At 41.0% G+C, this 21,790-nt stretch overlaps 1 protein-coding gene across 1 annotated transcript in view; it reads left to right on the top strand.

Moving 5' to 3' along the window:
* The window catches only part of clstn3 (calsyntenin 3), a gene marked incomplete at both ends in the record, with an annotated part of 93,620 nt that overhangs the window by 27,298 nt on the left and 44,532 nt on the right, over positions 1-21,790 (top strand). Inside the window, 4 exons of the mRNA XM_084336781.1 lie at positions 15,105-15,264; positions 19,479-19,541; positions 20,321-20,469; positions 20,820-20,968. Of these exons, the coding sequence (XP_084192907.1) occupies positions 15,105-15,264; positions 19,479-19,541; positions 20,321-20,469; positions 20,820-20,968 (521 nt within the window). The remainder of the gene's footprint in view (positions 1-15,104; positions 15,265-19,478; positions 19,542-20,320; positions 20,470-20,819; positions 20,969-21,790) is intronic.

The raw sequence follows: 21,790 nt of genomic DNA, 5'->3' as shown, positions 1-21,790 counted from the left end.
ATGATGTGTCGTCACTATTAGATGATGTGTCGTCACTATTAGATGATGTGTCGTCACTATTAGATGATGTGTCATCACTATTAGATGATGTGTCATCACTATTAGATGATGTGTCGTCACTATTAGATGATGTGTCGTCACTATTAGATGATGTGTCATCACTATTAGATGATGTGTCATCACTATTAGATGATGTGTCGTCACTATTAGATGATGTGTCGTCACTATTAGATGATGTGTCACTATTAGATGATGTGTCATCACTATTAGATGATGTGTCATCACTATTAGATGATGTGTCGTCACTATTAGATGATGTGTCATCACTATTAGATGATGTGTCATCACTATTAGATGATGTGTCGTCACTATTAGATGATGTGTCGTCACTATTAGATGATGTGTCACTATTAGATGATGTGTCATCACTATTAGATGATGTGTCACTATTAGATGATGTGTCATCACTATTAGATGATGTGTCATCACTATTAGATGATGTGTCGTCACTATTAGATGATGTGTCACTATTAGATGATGTGTCATCACTATTAGATGATGTGTCGTCACTATTAGATGATGTGTCATCACTATTAGATGATGTGTCGTCACTATTAGATGATGTGTCACTATTAGATGATGTGTCATCACTATTAGATGATGTGTCACTATTAGATGATGTGTCGTCACTATTAGATGATGTGTCACTATTAGATGTGTCATCACTATTAGATGATGTGTCGTCACTATTAGATGATGTGTCGTCACTATTAGATGATGTGTCGTCACTATTAGATGATGTGTCGTCACTATTAGATGATGTGTCATCACTATTAGATGATGTGTCGTCACTATTAGATGATGTGTCATCACTATTAGATGATGTGTCGTCACTATTAGATGATGTGTCACTATTAGATGATGTGTCACTATTAGATGTGTCACTATTAGATGATGTGTCATCACTATTAGATGATGTGTCGTCACTATTAGATGATGTGTCACTATTAGATGATGTGTCACTATTAGATGATGTGTCATCACTATTAGATGATGTGTCGTCACTATTAGATGATGTGTCACTATTAGATGATGTGTCGTCACTATTAGATGATGTGTCGTCACTATTAGATGATGTGTCGTCACTATTAGATGATGTGTCGTCACTATTAGATGATGTGTCGTCACTATTAGATGATGTGTCATCACTATTAGATGATGTGTCACTATTAGATGATGTGTCACTATTAGATGATGTGTCGTCACTATTAGATGATGTGTCACTATTAGATGATGTGTCATCACTATTAGATGATGTGTCGTCACTATTAGATGATGTGTCACTATTAGATGATGTGTCGTCACTATTAGATGATGTGTCGTCACTATTAGATGATGTGTCACTATTAGATGATGTGTCGTCACTATTAGATGATGTGTCACTATTAGATGATGTGTCGTCACTATTAGATGATGTGTCGTCACTATTAGATGATGTGTCATCACTATTAGATGATGTGTCATCACTATTAGATGATGTGTCATCACTATTAGATGATGTGTCATCACTATTAGATGATGTGTCACTATTAGATGATGTGTCGTCACTATTAGATGATGTGTCGTCACTATTAGATGATGTGTCACTATTAGATGATGTGTCACTATTAGATGATGTGTCGTCACTATTAGATGATGTGTCATCACTATTAGATGATGTGTCGTCACTATTAGATGATGTGTCACTATTAGATGATGTGTCGTCACTATTAGATGATGTGTCACTATTAGATGATGTGTCATCACTATTAGATGATGTGTCGTCACTATTAGATGATGTGTCGTCACTATTAGATGATGTGTCACTATTAGATGATGTGTCACTATTAGATGATGTGTCACTATTAGATGATGTGTCGTCACTATTAGATGATGTGTCGTCACTATTAGATGATGTGTCATCACTATTAGATGATGTGTCGTCACTATTAGATGATGTGTCATCACTATTAGATGATGTGTCGTCACTATTAGATGATGTGTCGTCACTATTAGATGATGTGTCGTCACTATTAGATGATGTGTCGTCACTATTAGATGATGTGTCATCACTATTAGATGATGTGTCACTATTAGATGATGTGTCGTCACTATTAGATGATGTGTCGTCACTATTAGATGATGTGTCATCACTATTAGATGATGTGTCGTCACTATTAGATGATGTGTCGTCACTATTAGATGATGTGTCGTCACTATTAGATGATGTGTCATCACTATTAGATGATGTGTCGTCACTATTAGATGATGTGTCGTCACTATTAGATGATGTGTCGTCACTATTAGATGATGTGTCACTATTAGATGATGTGTCATCACTATTAGATGATGTGTCATCACTATTAGATGATGTGTCATCACTATTAGATGATGTGTCGTCACTATTAGATGATGTGTCGTCACTATTAGATGATGTGTCACTATTAGATGATGTGTCACTATTAGATGATGTGTCGTCACTATTAGATGATGTGTCACTATTAGATGATGTGTGGTCACTATTAGATGATGTGTCGTCACTATTAGATGATGTGTCACTATTAGATGATGTGTCGTCACTATTAGATGATGTGTCGTCACTATTAGATGATGTGTCGTCACTATTAAGATGATGTGTCATCACTATTAGATGATGTGTCGTCACTATTAGATGATGTGTCATCACTATTAGATGATGTGTCGTCACTATTAGATGATGTGTCGTCACTATTAGATGATGTGTCATCACTATTAGATGATGTGTCGTCACTATTAGATGATGTGTCGTCACTATTAGATGATGTGTCACTATTAGATGATGTGTCACTATTAGATGATGTGTCATCACTATTAGATGATGTGTCGTCACTATTAGATGATGTGTCATCACTATTAGATGATGTGTCGTCACTATTAGATGATGTGTCGTCACTATTAGATGATGTGTCATCACTATTAGATGATGTGTCGTCACTATTAGATGATGTGTCGTCACTATTAGATGATGTGTCGTCACTATTAGATGATGTGTCGTCACTATTAGATGATGTGTCGTCACTATTAGATGTAGTCACTATTAGATGATGTGTCGTCACTATTAGATGATGTGTCGTCACTATTAGATGATGTGTCGTCACTATTAGATGATGTGTCGTCACTATTAGATGATGTGTCGTCACTATTAGATGATGTGTCGTCACTATTAGATCATGTGTCACTATTAGATGATGTGTCACTATTAGATGATGTGTCATCACTATTAGATGATGTGTCGTCACTATTAGATGATGTGTGTCACTATTAGATGATGTGTCACTATTAGATGATGTGTCGTCACTATTAGATGATGTGTCGTCACTATTAGATAATAATAATAATAATAATAATAATAATAATAATAATAGATTGAATTTTAAGAGAGAAGCGCCTTTCTCAGACTCAAGGATACTGTACAAGGAAAGGATGGAAAAAAATAAAAGTAAGTAATAAAATTGAAAAAATATATATAATAAAATACATAAAAGATCTGTGTATAGTAACAACAAGAAAAAACAAATAAGATAAGAGATAAAAATAAATAAAAAAAGGAGGCAAGTTCTGTCCAATTGGATGAAGTGGTTAAGATTAACAAACAAACAAACAACAAAACAAAACAACGGAATCTGTGGCTTAAAAAGAGTCAGGGGTGGGCTACTTGGGAGCGGGGCCGTGTTGCGTGAAGGCAAGTGTGAACAGGTGGGTTTTTAGCTTGGTTTTGAAGAGGTTGATGGTGTCAGAGCCTCGGATGAGGGGGGAGAGGGAGTTCCACAGTCTGGGGGCTGCTGCAGCGAAAGCTCGGTCTCCCAGTGTGGAACGCCTGGTGCGGGGGATGGTGAGGAGGTCGGAGTTGGAGGATCGGAGGCCTCGTGCTGGAGTGTAGGGGTGGAGTAGGTTGGTCAGGTAGGAAGGGACCAACCCGTGCAGGGATTTGTAGGTGAGGAGGAGGATCTTGTAGGGGATTCGATAGTTGATGGGGAGCCAGTGGAGTTTTTGCAGGGTGGGGGTGATGTGCTGCCAGGGTTTGGTGCACGTGAGGACCCTCGCAGCAGAGTTTTGGACGTACTGTAAACGATCCAGAACATTCTTGGAGGCACCAAGAAGGACTCCGTTACAGTAGTCGAGGCGGGAAGTGATGAAGGCGTGAATGAGTGTTTCCGCTGAGGTGTCGGAGAGTGAGGGGCGGAGGCGGGAGATGGTTCTGAGGTGGAAGAAGGCGGATCTGGTGACAGACTTGACGTGAGGGTGAAATGAGAGGGTGGAGTCCAGTATGACGCCCAGGTTCCTTACCTCTGTGGAGGGGCAGATGGAGTAGCCATCCACGGAGAGAACAAGGTGGTCGATCTTTTGGAGGAGGGCTGGGGAGGCTACAACTGTGTCACTATTAGATGATGTGTCGTCACTATTAGATGATGTGTCATCACTATTAGATGATGTGTCGTCACTATTAGATGATGTGTCGTCACTATTAGATGATGTGTCATCACTATTAGATGATGTGTCGTCACTATTAGATGATGTGTCGTCACTATTAGATGATGTGTCACTATTAGATGATGTGTCGTCACTATTAGATGATGTGTCACTATTAGATGATGTGTCGTCACTATTAGATGATGTGTCGTCACTATTAGATGATGTGTCACTATTAGATGATGTGTCGTCACTATTAGATGATGTGTCGTCACTATTAGATGATGTGTCATCACTATTAGATGATGTGTCGTCACTATTAGATGATGTGTCGTCACTATTAGATGATGTGTCGTCACTATTAGATGATGTGTCACTATTAGATGATGTGTCGTCACTATTAGATGATGTGTCGTCACTATTAGATGATGTGTGGTCACTATTAGATGATGTGTCATCACTATTAGATGATGTGTCGTCACTATTAGATGATGTGTCGTCACTATTAGATGATGTGTCACTATTAGATGATGTGTCATCACTATTAGATGATGTGTCGTCACTATTAGATGATGTGTCATCACTATTAGATGATGTGTCGTCACTATTAGATGATGTGTTGTCACTATTAGATGATGTGTCACTATTAGATGATGTGTCGTCACTATTAGATGATGTGTGGTCACTATTAGATGATGTGTGGTCACTATTAGATGATGTGTCATCACTATTAGATGATGTGTCACTATTAGATGATGTGTCGTCACTATTAGATGATGTGTCGTCACTATTAGATGATGTGTCGTCACTATTAGATGATGTGTGGTCACTATTAGATGATGTGTCATCACTATTAGATGATGTGTCACTATTAGATGATGTGTCGTCACTATTAGATGATGTGTCGTCACTATTAGATGATGTGTCGTCACTATTAGATGATGTGTCACTATTAGATGATGTGTCATCACTATTAGATGATGTGTCACTATTAGATGATGTGTGGTCACTATTAGATGATGTGTCGTCACTATTAGATGATGTGTCGTCACTATTAGATGATGTGTCATCACTATTAGATGATGTGTCGTCACTATTAGATGATGTGTCGTCACTATTAGATGATGTGTCGTCACTATTAGATGATGTGTCACTATTAGATGATGTGTCATCACTATTAGATGATGTGTCACTATTAGATGATGTGTCATCACTATTAGATGATGTGTCATCACTATTAGATGATGTGTCGTCACTATTAGATGATGTGTCATCACTATTAGATGATGTGTCATCACTATTAGATGATGTGTCGTCACTATTAGATGATGTGTCATCACTATTAGATGATGTGTCATTATTAGATGATGTGTCATCACTATTAGATGATGTGTCACTATTAGATGATGTGTCATCACTATTAGATGATGTGTCATCACTATTAGATGATGTGTCACTATTAGATGATGTGTCACTATTAGATGATGTGTCGTCACTATTAGATGATGTGTCGTCACTATTAGATGATGTGTCGTCACAATTAGATGATGTGTCATCACTATTAGATGATGTGTCGTCACTATTAGATGATGTGTCATCACTATTAGATGATGTGTCATCACTATTAGATGATGTGTCATCACTATAGATGATGTGTCATCACTATTAGATGATGTGTCGTCACTATTAGATGATGTGTCGTCACTATTAGATGATGTGTCATCACTATTAGATGATGTGTCGTCACTATTAGATGATGTGTCACTATTAGATGATGTGTCGTCACTATTAGATGATGTGTCACTATTAGATGATGTGTCACTATTAGATGATGTGTCATCACTATTAGATGATGTGTCGTCACTATTAGATGATGTGTCGTCACTATTAGATGATGTGTCGTCACTATTAGATGATGTGTCATCACTATTAGATGATGTGTCATCACTATTAGATGATGTGTCATCACTATTAGATGATGTCTCGTCACTATTAGATGATGTGTCACTATTAGATGATGTGTCACTATTAGATGATGTGTCATCACTATTAGATGATGTGTCGTCACTATTAGATGATGTGTCGTCACTATTAGATGATGTGTCGTCACTATTAGATGATGTGTCGTCACTATTAGATGATGTGTCATCACTATTAGATGATGTGTCACTATTAGATGATGTGTCATCACTATTAGATGATGTGTCATCACTATTAGATGATGTGTCGTCACTATTAGATGATGTGTCACTATTAGATGATGTGTCATCACTATTAGATGATGTGTCGTCACTATTAGATGATGTGTCACTATTAGATGATGTGTCATCACTATTAGATGATGTGTCGTCACTATTAGATGATGTGTCACTATTAGATGATGTGTCATCACTATTAGATGATGTGTCACTATTAGATGATGTGTCGTCACTATTAGATGATGTGTCACTATTAGATGATGTGTCGTCACTATTAGATGATGTCTCGTCACTATTAGATGATGTGTCGTCACTATTAGATGATGTGTCGTCACTATTAGATGATGTGTCGTCACTATTAGATGATGTGTCACTATTAGATGATGTGTCGTCACTATTAGATGATGTGTCATCACTATTAGATGATGTGTCGTCACTATTAGATGATGTGTCGTCACTATTAGATGATGTGTCGTCACTATTAGATGATGTGTCGTCACTATTAGATGATGTGTCACTATTAGATGATGTGTCATCACTATTAGATGATGTGTCGTCACTATTAGATGATGTGTCATCACTATTAGATGATGTGTCGTCACTATTAGATGATGTGTCATCACTATTAGATGATGTGTCGTCACTATTAGATGATGTGTCATCACTATTAGATGATGTGTCGTCACTATTAGATGATGTGTCGTCACTATTAGATGATGTGTCGTCACTATTAGATGATGTGTCATCACTATTAGATGATGTGTCGTCACTATTAGATGAAGTGTCACTATTAGATGATGTGTCATCACTATTAGATGATGTGTCGTCACTATTAGATGATGTGTCATCACTATTAGATGATGTGTCGTCACTATTAGATGATGTGTCTATTAGATGATGTGTCGTCACTATTAGATGATATTAGATGATGTGTCGTCACTATTAGATGTTTAAGTTTAAGTTTATTTGGATCTCCATTAGCCACAGCAGTACTGGGGCTATTCTTCCTGGGGTCCATAACACATAAAATACAGTTACAGACTTATACACTCACAACATTTACATGTCATACAGACAATTAAAACAACAATAAAAACCCTTATACAATCATAACATTTACATGTCATACAGACAATTAAAACAATAAAAACCCTTATACACTCACAACATTTACATGGCATACAGACAATTAACACAACAATAAAACCCCTAATCAAATTCATAATACAATATAAAAATATTTACTCCTTATGAATGAATTCATAATACAATACAATAATACCTACTCATAATTAATTCATAATACAATACAGCATAATATACTATTTAGCTTTTACATACATTATCTATGTTCATATCAGCCAATTATACAATATTTTAATAATATATCCCTATCAGACACATGCCTTTTCATCCATATATACCTATCTCTTTATCAGACACATACAATTTCATTTACGTACACACTATCTATTAGGGAATGTCAATTTCTTTGGTTGAAAATGTTGTTTTACCACGATTTTGAAACGACATTTACTATTCTCCTGCTTAACATGTCTGGGAAGAGAGTTCCATTCCTGCATACCACGGAACATGACAGTTCGCTTCATTGCATTCTACCTCACTTTTGGAAGTGTAAAACCTCGTGCAGAAGCATGTCTGGTGGAATGGTTGTGTCTGTCAAGACTTATTGATAAATTGTTATATAAAATTGAGGGGATCTTTGTAACAAGAATATTCCTAGTGAATACAAGGAGTGAGCAGAGTAATTTATGTTTGACAAGTAACCAAGTTAAACAACTGTGCATCGCTGCAACATTAGTTCTGTACTCACAGCGAAGCACTATACGTGCTGCTTTGTTTTGTACCATTTGTAATTTTTTCAGTTTATTCGTCATTACATTCGACCATACTGCAGGACAATAGTCAAGATTTGACAAAACCAGAGCTTGAATTACCTGTTTGATAGAATTTAGTGGTAACAAATGAGCACATCTTTTAACAACAGAAATCCCTCTTCCCATTTTCACTACTATATTGTTTATATGGTGTGACCATGACAATTTACTGTCTAATGTTACCCCTAGGAGTTTAGTCTCCTGGACTTGATTAATTACCACATCACTTATCAAAAGTTTCAAGACTGGGTTCGTTCTTAGAGTATGGTTTGAACCGAAAATGATGCTACTTGTCTTTGATATGTTTAGAACTAGTTTGTTATTCTTTATCCATTCCATCACTGATTGCAACTCTGCCTTTAGGACCGTATTTAATTCATTGGCTGTTGAGGCTGATGTGTAAATCGTTGAATCATCCGCATACATAGAAATATAGGACTTATTTAGGACAAGAGGCATGTCATTTGTAAATATGGTGTAGAGCAAAGGCCCAAGGCAACTTCCTTGGGGTACTCCACACCTTACCGTTTTAACTTCTGAGTAACTCCCATTAAAAAAAACGATTTGTTTCCGGTTTGCTAAATAAGTTTGCATCCAAGATAGTGCAGATGAGGAGAAACCGTAACATTCAAGTTTTTTAAGTAAGAATTTGTGATCTATGATGTCGAATGCTGCAGTAAAATCAAGCAAGACAGCTCCAACCATTTTCTTTTTATCGATCTCTTTCAGCCAATCATCCGTCATTTGGGTTAATGCAGTCGCTGTTGAATGTCCTTCACGATATGCATGTTGAAAATCTGTGGTCAATGTGTTAAAAGAAAAGTAGCTTTTAATCTGTTCACTTACTATTCTTTCCATCAGTTTACTTAAAACTGGCAGTAAACTTATGGGACGACTATTAGATCCTGAGAATGGCAATTTAAAAAATGTTGGCAGTGGTATTACTTTGGCAGTTTTCCACTGTTGCGGATACAAACATTCACTAAAGGATTGATTTATAATATGACAGATAGCAGGGGCAATTAAATCAGGGACCAATTTCAGAAGTTTCCCGTCAAGACCGTCAACACCTGGTGGTTTGTTTTTAGTGGTACTTAACATATGTTCTACATTACTTATAGTCACACTATCAAAATTAAATTGACAATTTTTATCTTTCATTATTTTATTCTTTATTAATAAATAAGAGTTTTCATTATCTATTGTTTGCATATTATTCCTTAAATGATCTACTTTTCCAATAAAATAATTGTTAATATGATTAGCAATCTCAACTGGTTTGGTGAGGAATTTTCCTTCTGTTTCTAGAAAGGATGGGGTAGGTTTCTTATTCCTGCCCATTATTTCATTTAGAGTATTCCATAATAATTTACTGTCATTTTTTATATAATTAAACCTATTTTCATAATACAATTTCTTCTTTTTATTACATTTTGTAACAACATTTCTTAATTTACAATATACCTCCCAGTCTGATTTTTAACCTGATGTATTTGCTATTAATTTAGCTCGATTACGTTCTATCATATATTATTTTAGTTCATCATCCAACCATGGTGTTCTGACGCTTCTGACGGTAAACTTTCTCAATGGTGCATGTTTGTCAACAAGTGGCATAAAAATGGTATCAAATTCCCATAGAGATTTTTCAGGATCTTTTTCCCTCAACACCTTTGACCAACATAGATTTTCAACATCCTTCACAAAGCTGTCTTGATTAAACATTTTATACGATCTTTTGTAAATAATTTTAGGTCCCAGTTTTGGCATTTTAGTCTTCCTTACAATAGCAATTAAGTTATGGTCGCTACAACCAACAGTTACAGATACCGCCTTGGAACATAGCTCCGCATTGTTAGTAAAAATGTGATCAATGCAGGTGGAGACCTGGTTACCATCCTTTTTCAAACATATCCTAGTTGGTTTGTTAATTACCTGTGATAGACCACATGCATTTGCTACAGTTAGAAGTCGTTTTCTCAATGGGCATTTCAATGAAAACCAATCGATGTTAAGGTCACCCATAAAATAAATCTCATTACTCAAATCACACACTTGGTCCAACATGTCACATATTTGTTCTAGATACACATTATTTGCACTAGGTGGTCTATAACAGCAACCAATCAACATAGGCTTCAAATGAGGCAAGTGTACTTGCAGCCATAATGTTTCAATTTCATTATTCATTAAATCTTCCCTAATCTTCACTGGAATAAGATTCTGAATATAAAAAGCAACCCCTCCCCCAAATGCATTCCTGTCCTTTCTAAAAATGTTGTATCCATCAATTTGCAATGCCCCATCCTCAAATGTAGAATCAAGGTGTGTTTCTGATATAGCTAAAATATGGAAATTGTCTGATAGTAAAATCTCTGATATCTCAGCTAGCTTGTTTCTTATGCTACATATATTTATATGTGCCATCTTTAACCCCTTTTTGGGTAGGTTAGTATTAATTAGCATTGTATACTATATTCATAATGTTGGTATGTGTGGCAAGGGCAACAACCTTTCAACTGTCCCTCGGCTGCTTTGGGGTGCTACTTCGGGGTCGGATTATCAGTCTGTCATACCTCAGAAAGGCCATCTCTCCTCTCTCACAAGCAGCTCTCATCTTGGGCAACAGTTCTTTGTCCCTTTGAGTTCTTTGGCTCTCTGAAGAACCGCTGATCTGTCCTTGTATTTTGAAAATGTCACCACAATGGGTCTTGGTCGCTCGCGTCCCTCCCCAGGTTTCCCTGTTCGGTGCACCCTCTCCATCTCAATGTCCCTCTGTAGCTTGAGCTTGTCCACCATGACGCTCCTCACCTTCTCTTCAGTGTCTCCCCAGGTTTCTCCAGGCAACTCAGCTATGCCATCAATGACCAGGTTGTTTCTTCTGTATTGACCTTCTAAATACTCTATTTTATCTGTGACTGTTAGCAGGCTTTCACAGGTTTTCCAGATGTCAGATTGCATTGATGTCGTCAACCTCCTTCTGTGTGTACTGGATGCTTGTTTTAATTTCCTGGACCTCCCGTGTAATTGCATCCAGTCTTGAGTTTGTAGAGTCCATGATGATTTTTACAAAGCTTTTGAAATTGTCCTGTTGTGTTTGTAAGAGAGCAGTGAACATCTCTTTTTGCTGTTGCAGTAATTAATTTACTTGTGCAAGTGAGGCATAGTCCTCGTCTGATTTAGGCTCATTTTTATCTTTCTTTGGTGGCATTGTGGTTTAGTGTTAAGAAGGCTATAGAGAACAACTTGATATGAAATACCGGTGGTAGCTGGGCTGCTGGAGCCTGGTGGTAGCTGAGCTGCTGGAGCTGGTGGTAGCTGGGCTGCTGGAGCTGGTGGTAGCTGAGCTGCTGGAGCTGGTGGTAGCTGACTGCTGGAGCTGGTGGTAGCTGAGCTGCTGGAGCTGGTGGTAGCTGAGCTGCTGGAGCTGGTGGTAGCTGAGCTGCTGGAGCCTGGTGGTAGCTGAGCTGCTGGTGGTAGCTGAGCTGCTGGAGCTGGTGGTAGCTGGGCTGCTGGAGCTGGTGGTAGCTGAGCTGCTGGAGCCTGGTGGTAGCTGAGCTGCTGGAGCTGGTGGTAGCTGAGCTGCTGGAGCTGGTGGTAGCTGAGCTGGTGGTAGCTGGGCTGCTGGGGCCTGGTGGTAGCTGAGCTGCTGGGGCCTGGTGGTAGCTGAGCTGCTGGAGCTGGTGGTAGCTGGTGGTAGCTGAGCTGCTGGAGCTGGTGGTAGCTGGGCTGCTGGAGCTGGTGGTAGCTGGGCTGCTGGAGCTGGTGGTAGCTGGGCTGCTGGAGCTGGTGGTAGCTGAGCTGCTGGAGCTGGTGGTAGCTGGGCTGCTGGAGCTGGTGGTAGCTGGGCTGCTGGAGCTGGTGGTAGCTAAGCTGCTGGAGCTGGTGGTAGCTGGGCTGCTGGAGCTGGTGGTAGCTGAGCTGCTGGAGCTGGTGGTAGCTGGGCTGCTGGAGCTGGTGGTAGCTGAGCTGCTGGAGCTGGTGGTAGCTGAGCTGCTGGAGCTGGTGGTAGCTGGGCTGCTGGAGCTGGTGGTAGCTGAGCTGCTGGAGCTGGTGGTAGCTGAGCTGCTGGAGCTGGTGGTAGCTGAGCTGCTGGAGCTGGTGGTAGCTGAGCTGCTGGAGCCTGGTGGTAGCTAAGCTGCTGGAGCTGGTGGTAGCTGAGCTGCTGGAGCTGCTGGAGCTGGTGGTAGCTGAGCTGCTGGAGCTGGTGGTAGCTGAGCTGCTGGAGCCTGGTGGTAGCTGAGCTGCTGGAGCTGGTGTTAGCTGAGCTGCTGGAGCTGGTGGTAGCTGAGCTGCTGGAGCCTGGTGGTAGCTGAGCTGCTGGGGCCTGGTGGTAGCTGAGCTGCTGGAGCTGGTGGTAGCTGGGCTGCTGGAGCTGGTGGTAGCTGAGCTGCTGGGCTGCTGGAGCTGGTGGTAGCTGAGCTGCTGGGGCCTGGTGGTAGCTGAGCTGCTGGAGCTGGTGGTAGCTGAGCTGCTGGAGCTGGTGTTAGCTGGCTGCTGGAGCTGGTGGTAGCTGGGCTGCTGGAGCTGGAAGTAGCTGGTGGTAGCTGAGCTTCTGGAGCTGGAAGTAGGGCCTCTACTGAAGCATGGGCCTGGCCTGGTGGATGTAGAACCACTGCTGCAGCCTGGGTCTGGCCTGGTGGGAGCAGGACCACTGCTGGGCTTGGTTTGGTTAAAGCTGAGTCTGGTTTTAATCTAGATTTCACAGATTCAACGTGATCTATTTAAAATAAACACCTAAAAACCTCTGGTGAAGTTTTGGTCGATAAAACAGAGAGGATTAGCAAGATTTTGAAGAGATTGTCTCAAGGTTCCTGTGTCGTCACTATTAGATGATGTGTCATCACTATTAGTGAATTATGTGAATGAACTACTACTAAGTATTTTTTCTTTAATAACGAATGTAACAAATAATAATTATGTAAGAAAACAAACACAGAAAAAAAGAATAACCAATTAAATGAACAGTAAACATATAAAGCAAATTCTCCATAAACAAAATAAATGAATATTACGTACGAGTAGGAAGAAGTATACACTTATAGGGTCCCCTTTCTTATAACTTAAAGGGCCACTTCACCAAAAAACAATGCTGATTTATCCTGATCATTTCACAGTTCACACACATAAAAAAGCAATAAGATATTCCTTTATTGACCCCCTTGGGGAAATGCAGGCATCATAGCAGCATGGGGAGAGGGAGGGGAGGTACAGGTAGTAAAAACAAGCAGTGTAAACAATATAACAAGTCAATATAATTAACTAACTATTACTGAAATATACAGTATTCACAGTATCACAGTATCACATAAGGTGCAGTATGCATAAGGTAGTGTTATTGTCCTTTTTAGGTTCCTAGTAGTTGTAGTTGGATGTCTGGCAGCAGTCCCTGCCCACTGTTGTGGAGCCTGATGGCCGCTGGTATGAAGGACTGGCCGAGGCGGTTTTGATTGATTGATTGATTGATTGAAAACTTTATTAACAGATTGCAGAATGGGTACAATACAGTACAGCTCAATACACACAATTGTTAAGGAGATGCAGACCAGAGAAAGACTTTCGTCTTGTTTACATCAGGGTCCCCCATTTTCAATTCATCAGGACATATATGACATACAGATAGACAGTACGGTTAGTTGAGTGTACCTTATCTTATAGGGACTGCTACTGTATCATTTAATTTAACTGTACTTAACACAAGGATTCAATGTCCCTAATGACATCACATATTCAACTTAATTTACTCATGTACTCTCAATAAATGTCAAACTAAATGACACATAACCTAAATGACACATAACCTTCAAGTTATATACAACTTAAATATTTACCATAGTTTGCCCATCAAATGATCGAAGGGTTGGTGGTTCGAATCCCGCTCAAGCCCATGTCCATCCCATTGCCGTTGTGTCCTTGGGCAAGACACTTAACCTACTTGCCTCGTATGAATGTGTATGCATGTGAATGAATGTTGGTGGTGGTCGGAGAGGCCGTAGGCGGTGATTATTCGCCACGCTTCCGTGAGTCTGCCTCACCGGTATGACTGTGTATGAACGAATAATGGACTCTGTGAAGCGCTCTGGGTGTCATGAAGAGCGCTATATAAATCCACGCCATTATTATTATTATTATCCAGGTGCCCATCCAGCATGTCCCAACAATCACATAGAAAACAACAACATCGTCATCAACAACGATGAGCGACTCAGTCCTGAGAGAATCAAGCCACATTCCTCATCCCAGTACCCCTCAAATCAAATCTATACCATTCCACAAATTCACCCCTCAAATGGAAATGCACATACTCTTCAGAGTAGTACACAATGTTTTATGAAAGTATGGTCCAACCAATACATTTCTTTATGGTTCATGTCTTTACCACTTACCTAAATCAGTCCACAACCCCAAACTAATCCCATTCTGAACCCAGACCCTCCCAGAGAAATAGATGTTGAACTTGATCTTGTATGTTCAGATGTCTGACCTACGTTGTACCCAACTCATCTCTGTCCCCACACAGGTGTGTGACAGCGAATGGCATCACCTGTCCCTCAGTGTCCAGTTCCCCTCCGTGACCCTGTACGTTGACGGGGTGACCTTTGACCCTGCCCTCATCCATGATAACGGTGCCATCCCCAACCCTGCCGCCCGCCATAGGATGGTCATCGGTGCTTGTTGGGGTAAGGAGCTGAAACAATCCAGACCGATCTCACTTAAAATATGTAAATAAAGTACTAATCGATCACAGGACATATTGTACGTTGTTCTAGCCAAGTAATATAATGACATATTTACGAAGATGTACAATACAATAAGTACATATATTACTTTTTTGTTTTACGTTGAACGTTTTCAGAAAACGTTTGAGTTCTCCTGCTGGGGAACAAACCGGGGGGCGCCCGCATGTGAGGCAAGTTCCTTTACCTCAAGACTACCAAGACACACTGATCCGATAACCTTAACCCTAACCTTAACCACACTGTTACCTTAAACTAGCCATAACCGTCAAACCCTAACCCTAACCTTAAAGGAAAACTCCAACATTTTGGGAAATTAGCTTATTTACATCTTCCCTGGAGTTAGACAAGAAGATACATACCTTTTTTGTCTCTGTGCGTGCATTAGGCTTAGGGAACAGTCGCTCCGTTAGCATAGCTTAGCTTCATCACTGGAAGTGAGGCGGGGCCGGAGCCTGACGTTCCCGTTACAGTGTATAGTTTGATTGATTGATTGAAACGTTTATTAACAGATTGCAGAATATACTCCAAATACAACTCCAAAACGTTCATGTAAACATGTTGTGACCTGTGTATTCACCACGTGGAGAAATAAAAAATAATTGAATTAGACAATTACGTTTTATAAGCAAATATACTCTGAACTATTGTTTGCCTAACCACTCCTCTCTGAGCGCAGCCAGTGATTTCAACGTGTCGTCGTGATTGTTGACATTCTCATTCATTCAAAGGATCCGAACCGATTGAAGTTTATGGATACCATGACTTAAGATCCTCTTACCTTGATGATTAAAAGCCTCCCCAATTTAGAAAACAGTAATCCAATGGCTGGTATTGTTATACCGGACGCTCTGAGCTAACCGGAGCTAACGCAGATCAGGATGGTAAAGCATATATAATGACTTCCTTTCTGGGGTTGTCAAAATAAAAGTGCGACGTTTATAGCAGCGGAAAACGTTTATTTTGTACATTATCTAACGTTAACACGAACCTAAACTAACGTTACAACTAACCTAAAGTTAGTTTAGGTTCGTGTTAACGTTAGATAATGTACAAAATAAACGTTTTCGTCAAGGTAAGAGGATTTTAAATCGGTTCGGATCCTTTGAATGAATGAGAATGTCAACAATCACGACGACACGTTGAAATCACTGGTGGGCCTGATCTCTGCCAATGACGAAAGGGCCTACCTGGAAGAGGTAGAGAACCTGTCACAGTGGTGTCAGGAGAACTGCCTCTCCCTGAACGTCAGCAAAACAAAAGAGATGATTGTGGACTTCAGGAGGTCGGGGGTCAAGGACTACAGCCCCCTCAGCATCGACGGGGCACCGGTTGAGAGAGTGAACAGTTTCAAGTACCTCGGAGCCCACATATCCGAGGACTTGACATGGACCACACACATTGACAGTGTTGTGAAGAAGGCACGACAACGCCTCTACTTCCTCAGGCAACATCACCTCCTGGTTTGGGAATAGCACTGCACAAGACCGTAGCAGACTACAAAGAGTGACACGTTCAGCCGAACGCACAATTGGAGGGGGGCTTCCCACCCTCCAGAACATTTACAACAAGCGGTGCAAGGGGAAGGCTAAGAGAATTATTAAGGACTCGAGCCACCCGAACAACTGCCTCTTTGAACTGCTGCGGTCAGGCAAGCGATACCGGAGTCTTAAGGCGAGCACAGAAAGACTCAGAAGAAGCTTCTATCCCCAGGCCATCAGGCTGCTAAACGAACAATAAACACTATGCAACAACCATCAAATGCACACAGCACACACACCCACACGCACACACTCACTCAAACAAACAACACACTGCAATACCCACTCTCCACACTTTAGATCACACAAACACACTTTACACTTTATATTTATTGATAAAGGATTTGCACTACAACTCGTACACCTACTGTGAATTGTACCTAAATTGCACCTCGTCCCATTTCTGCCTTGCACTATATAGTATTGTATATTAGTACACTGCACAGTATTGTATATTGTATGGTAACTCAGTTACGTCTATTCTGCATCGAACATTGTACATATGTCTAAACTGAACACTGTGACCTCATTTTTTTTACTTCTAATTTTACTATGTTATTTTATTTCATACTTATCTTGTCTTGCACAGTCTCTGGAGCGTAACAGTAAGAAGCATTTTGTATAAAAGTATTCTGTACTTCTGTATGACAAATATTAAAGAAACTTGAAACTTGAAACTTGGCTGCGCTCAGAGGAGTGGTTGGGCAAAAAATAGTTCCGAGTATATTTGCTTATAAAACGTAATTGTCTAATTCAAATATTTTTTATTTCTCCACGTGGTGAATACACAGGTCACAACATGTTTACATGAACGTTTTGGAGTTGTATTTGGAGTGTATTCTGCAATCTGTTAATAAACTTTTCAATCAATCAAACTATACACTGTAACCAACGGGAACGTCAGGCTCCGGCCCCGCCTCACTTCCAGTGATGAAGCTAAGCTATGCTAACGGAGCGACTGTTCCCTAAGCCTAATGCACGCACAGAGACAAAAAAGGTATGTATCTTCTTGTCTAACTCCAGGGAAGATGTTAAATAAGCTAATTTCCCAAAATGTTGGAGTTTTCCTTTAACCCTAACTTCATATCCATATGAAACCATAATCATAGTATTGCTAGGTTTGTATCAAGATGGGTGGGTGGTTTCGTCTAGTGCTGCGACCACAATCATTATTGGTTCGACTCCCGGTCGCTGTGCCTGTTTTGGACCTTTGCCGATACGAAACGTAAATATACAACTTATACAAGATGTAAATATATTACTTATAGCTATAACATAACGTACATCAAATCCCTTTTTTCCTGTGATCGATTAATACTTAGTAATCAGTATTTACGTTTTCTGATGAGACTGTGTTGCACATTCACATGCCGGAGATGTCGCTTATAAAACACATTACACATTTTTCATTCCAACTGAGTGATAGAATGAAATTAAATTTAAAGCAAACAGGGGAAGACAACCCCCCCTACACACACGTACACACAAACACAAAGAAAATCCAATAAAGTCACTGAGCGGCTGTTATGAAATTTGCACCCACCTTCACATTCTCCCGTGTCACTGGGATGATCTGGCATCTAAATCAAACAACAGAGTAGTGAGCACACCAAAGATAGCGGCATGCCACTGGAGCATAACACTTTTTTGAAGAAGAAGTCTTTATTCATCATGCAGTGACACACACATGCGATGGGCGGCACACACACATGCAATTCGTTTTTTGGGTCGCCTATGAAATTGAGTCTCTGCGCTTGACCCATCCCGTCGTCCTTCCCCCTCAAGGGACGTTGGGAGAAGATAGGGGCTGTGGCGTGGGGCCGCACCCGGGGACCAATCCAAGTGCTCCTGTCCGTCTTCGTCAGGGAACGCGACAGCGTTAGCGATCTGTTGTGCATGTTTTTCCATTGGGTTTATCTTATCGGGAGGGGAAACCCTTGCGAGCACGGGGAGAACATGCAAACTCCACACAGAAAGGCCCAGGAGATACCCCACCTGGGTAACTGGCAACGAGGAAACCTGGTCCCCAAGCGGGAATCGAACCCTGGACCTTCTAGCTGTGAGGCGACTGTGTTAACCACTACGAGAAGAGTTAAAGCCTCATCAACCGATATAAGTCATTTCGCCCCATACGCAAGACAGTCGCATACTCATACTCAATTATATTTTGGGACGACGTTGGGTGTATCTTCGAGGGGGCTAATAATACTGCTGACTTATCAATTATTCACAGGAACAGAGCAACAACGAGACCAGACGCTTAGCCTGCCAGTTACACCGTGCTAATCGCCAAAATGGGGCACTCGGTCTGCCAATTAGCCGTGAAAAATACACACTTGAGCGCACACACATATACTCGTACCGGCTCTCATCCACGAACTGTAGGCGAGCTTCTGCCTGTGCGGCGCCAGCTGCTCCCGGATAATGAGGAGATGGTGCACCTTTTGAATATCCACGTGTTTATTTTCTCACTCTCCCACTGCCTACTCCTCACTTTTTCTCGCCTGTCAATCGTCCGTCTCTGTCTTTGGCCCCTTTTCTTGTACTTTGTTTTCCACTATTTCGCGCTTTTATTTCTCACTCTTGTTCTCCTTCCCTCCTTCTCTCCCTCCCCAGCAGAGCCAGAAGAGAAGCCGAAGGAGATCCTCAATAATACCATCCCCGAGAGCAAAGACACAGGTGACTTTGTTTGTGCCTGCCTCGTCCTAGCTCTATCGACGAGCTTTGTGTGCATTACATATATACAAAGCTCTACAACAAACCGCCACAGATTCTGAGGGTTGAGTCAAAACTCGTCCTAACAAATTTTTGCAAGTTCGTATTGCGTTTTCGAAAGGACCAACGGAAAGCTCATAGTCTTGACAAAGGCTGGTGGGATGAAAACACAAGCCGCTGCTGAAATACAGTTTCTCTCTGAAGTCTCCTTTCAAATCCTCCAGCCGAGATGTTCATATCCGGTAAGGAAGGTAACGCCTTCTTCTGTGTTTTTCTTCCTGGGACAGTTCAATGAATGCTCAGTGCTGCCACCACTGGTTGACCAGTGGTGGCAGCACCGAACATTTGCAGACTAGAGGATTTGAAAGGAGACTTTGGAGAGAAAAGGGTAATTTTATACTGTATTTCAGCAACGGCTTGTGTTTTCACCCCCACTAGTCTTTGTCAAGACTCTTTGAGCTTTCTGTAGATCCCTTCGAAAACACGATGCAAACTCACAATCAATTTGTTGCCTTAACCCTCAGAATTCACGGTGGTTTGTCATGGAGCAATATGCAATGCATACAAAACTCATCAATAGAGCTAGCCTTGTCCTTGCTTCATGTGCGTGTCATGTCTTGGCTGTTGGGGGAGTGTTTGTTTGTTCTCTGTTGGTGAGATTTGCCCGTGAGGGACTACAACAATGGGTAGTCGCTTGTGTGAACAGCGTGTGATTGTGTCTCTTGTGCGTGTGTTCCTTCCAGGGAGATATGTGGGCGGTTACCGCGGCCTGTTGTCGGGAGTGACGGTGCGCCCAGGGAGCGTGGAGCCGCACAGTGTGGTGGAGTGTCTGTATGCCTGCAGGGAGGGCCTGGACTTTGGAGACCTGGAGACTCTGGGCTCTGGCATGAAGGTAACCCCAGAGAAGAAGAGCAGAACGTAGGCCGGTAGCAAGATAGAGACAAGAAGGGACTGTCGTAAATGAAAGGGTGATTCCGGTTGGTTTTCAACCGAGAGTCGTGAGCGAGTCGTGTTTTTTTTCGGAACCCAATTCAATCCGAGGGAATTCAGTCCTTCCATTATAATAGTTTCAGTTGTACTGAGGGATTGTGGGTGTTGTAGTTTGACTCTTACACAGATGTTCATTCAAGGTGGGAACATCCTAGGTTCTTCAACATTTCTATTTTTCTCAAGATATGAATACGAATAAAGCTCACCAAAAGCGTGATCGTAGAGTTTGACCCCTGACCTTTGAAATTGCAGGTCCATGTGAATCCCAGCCAGTCAGTGCTGGTGCTGGAGGGAGATGATATTGAGAGCTTTAACCGTGCTGTACAGCAAGTCACCTATAGAAACTCTCTACGCTTCGCCACCCCTGGAGTCAGGCCCCTGAAACTCACCACCTCTCTAAGGTACACACACACACACACACACACACACCAGGGTTATTATAGTTTGGTATTTTAATCATTTCATGTTTATGATTTGGAAACACGTGCTCAACATTAACTGAGCTTACTACATGGCTTTACTAACGTTACGTGCTGTTTACATTCTGACTGTCGCAGAACAAACGTGTCACTTCCTGTAGCGCCTACGTGCGTGACGTTGATATCATGATTAATTCATAGCAGAGATTCAGAATTAAAGATTTAAAGCCTTCGATGCCGCCTGTCAATTTCAGGATATAATTTTCTTTTCTTTCTCTTGAAAACAGACAGAGCATTGAGTGTATATAGTGAATTCTCATGGGCATGCCCTGGGTTATGGAGCTGGGACATGGATTTTGTTTTGTGTTGTCATGTATTTATGTTATTTGTTGTGTGTGTGGGTGTGTGCTTGAATGTATGTTGCTCTCCTGCTCCCTGCCCTTTACCCACTGTCCCTCCTTGCATACGATTTAAATGTTATCCACCTGAATATAAGGAGCTTTTACCCCAAAATGTATTTACTGAGAACTTGGCTTGTTTACAATAATCCCAGTGTAATTACTGTGACTGAGACATGGTTGCATAGTGGAATCTATGACAACGAGGTTGGACTTGACAACTATGTTCTGTACAGAGCTGATGGGGGTTATAGAGGCGGAGGAGTGGCTACATATGTCAAATCCAACCTGACCGCTGACCTTCTCAGGCCAAGGGTGAACCCTATAAACGTTGAGTGTCTTTTCATTAAAATCTCTTTTCATGAAAATAAACAGTTGACCATTGGAAATATTTATAGACCTCCTG

Source organism: Notolepis coatsorum (genome assembly GCF_963971535.1).
Source record: "Notolepis coatsorum genome assembly, chromosome: 19".
In the NCBI taxonomy this organism is placed as follows: domain Eukaryota; kingdom Metazoa; phylum Chordata; class Actinopteri; order Aulopiformes; family Paralepididae; genus Notolepis; species Notolepis coatsorum.
This window is presented reverse-complemented; position numbering and strand designations above follow the sequence as displayed.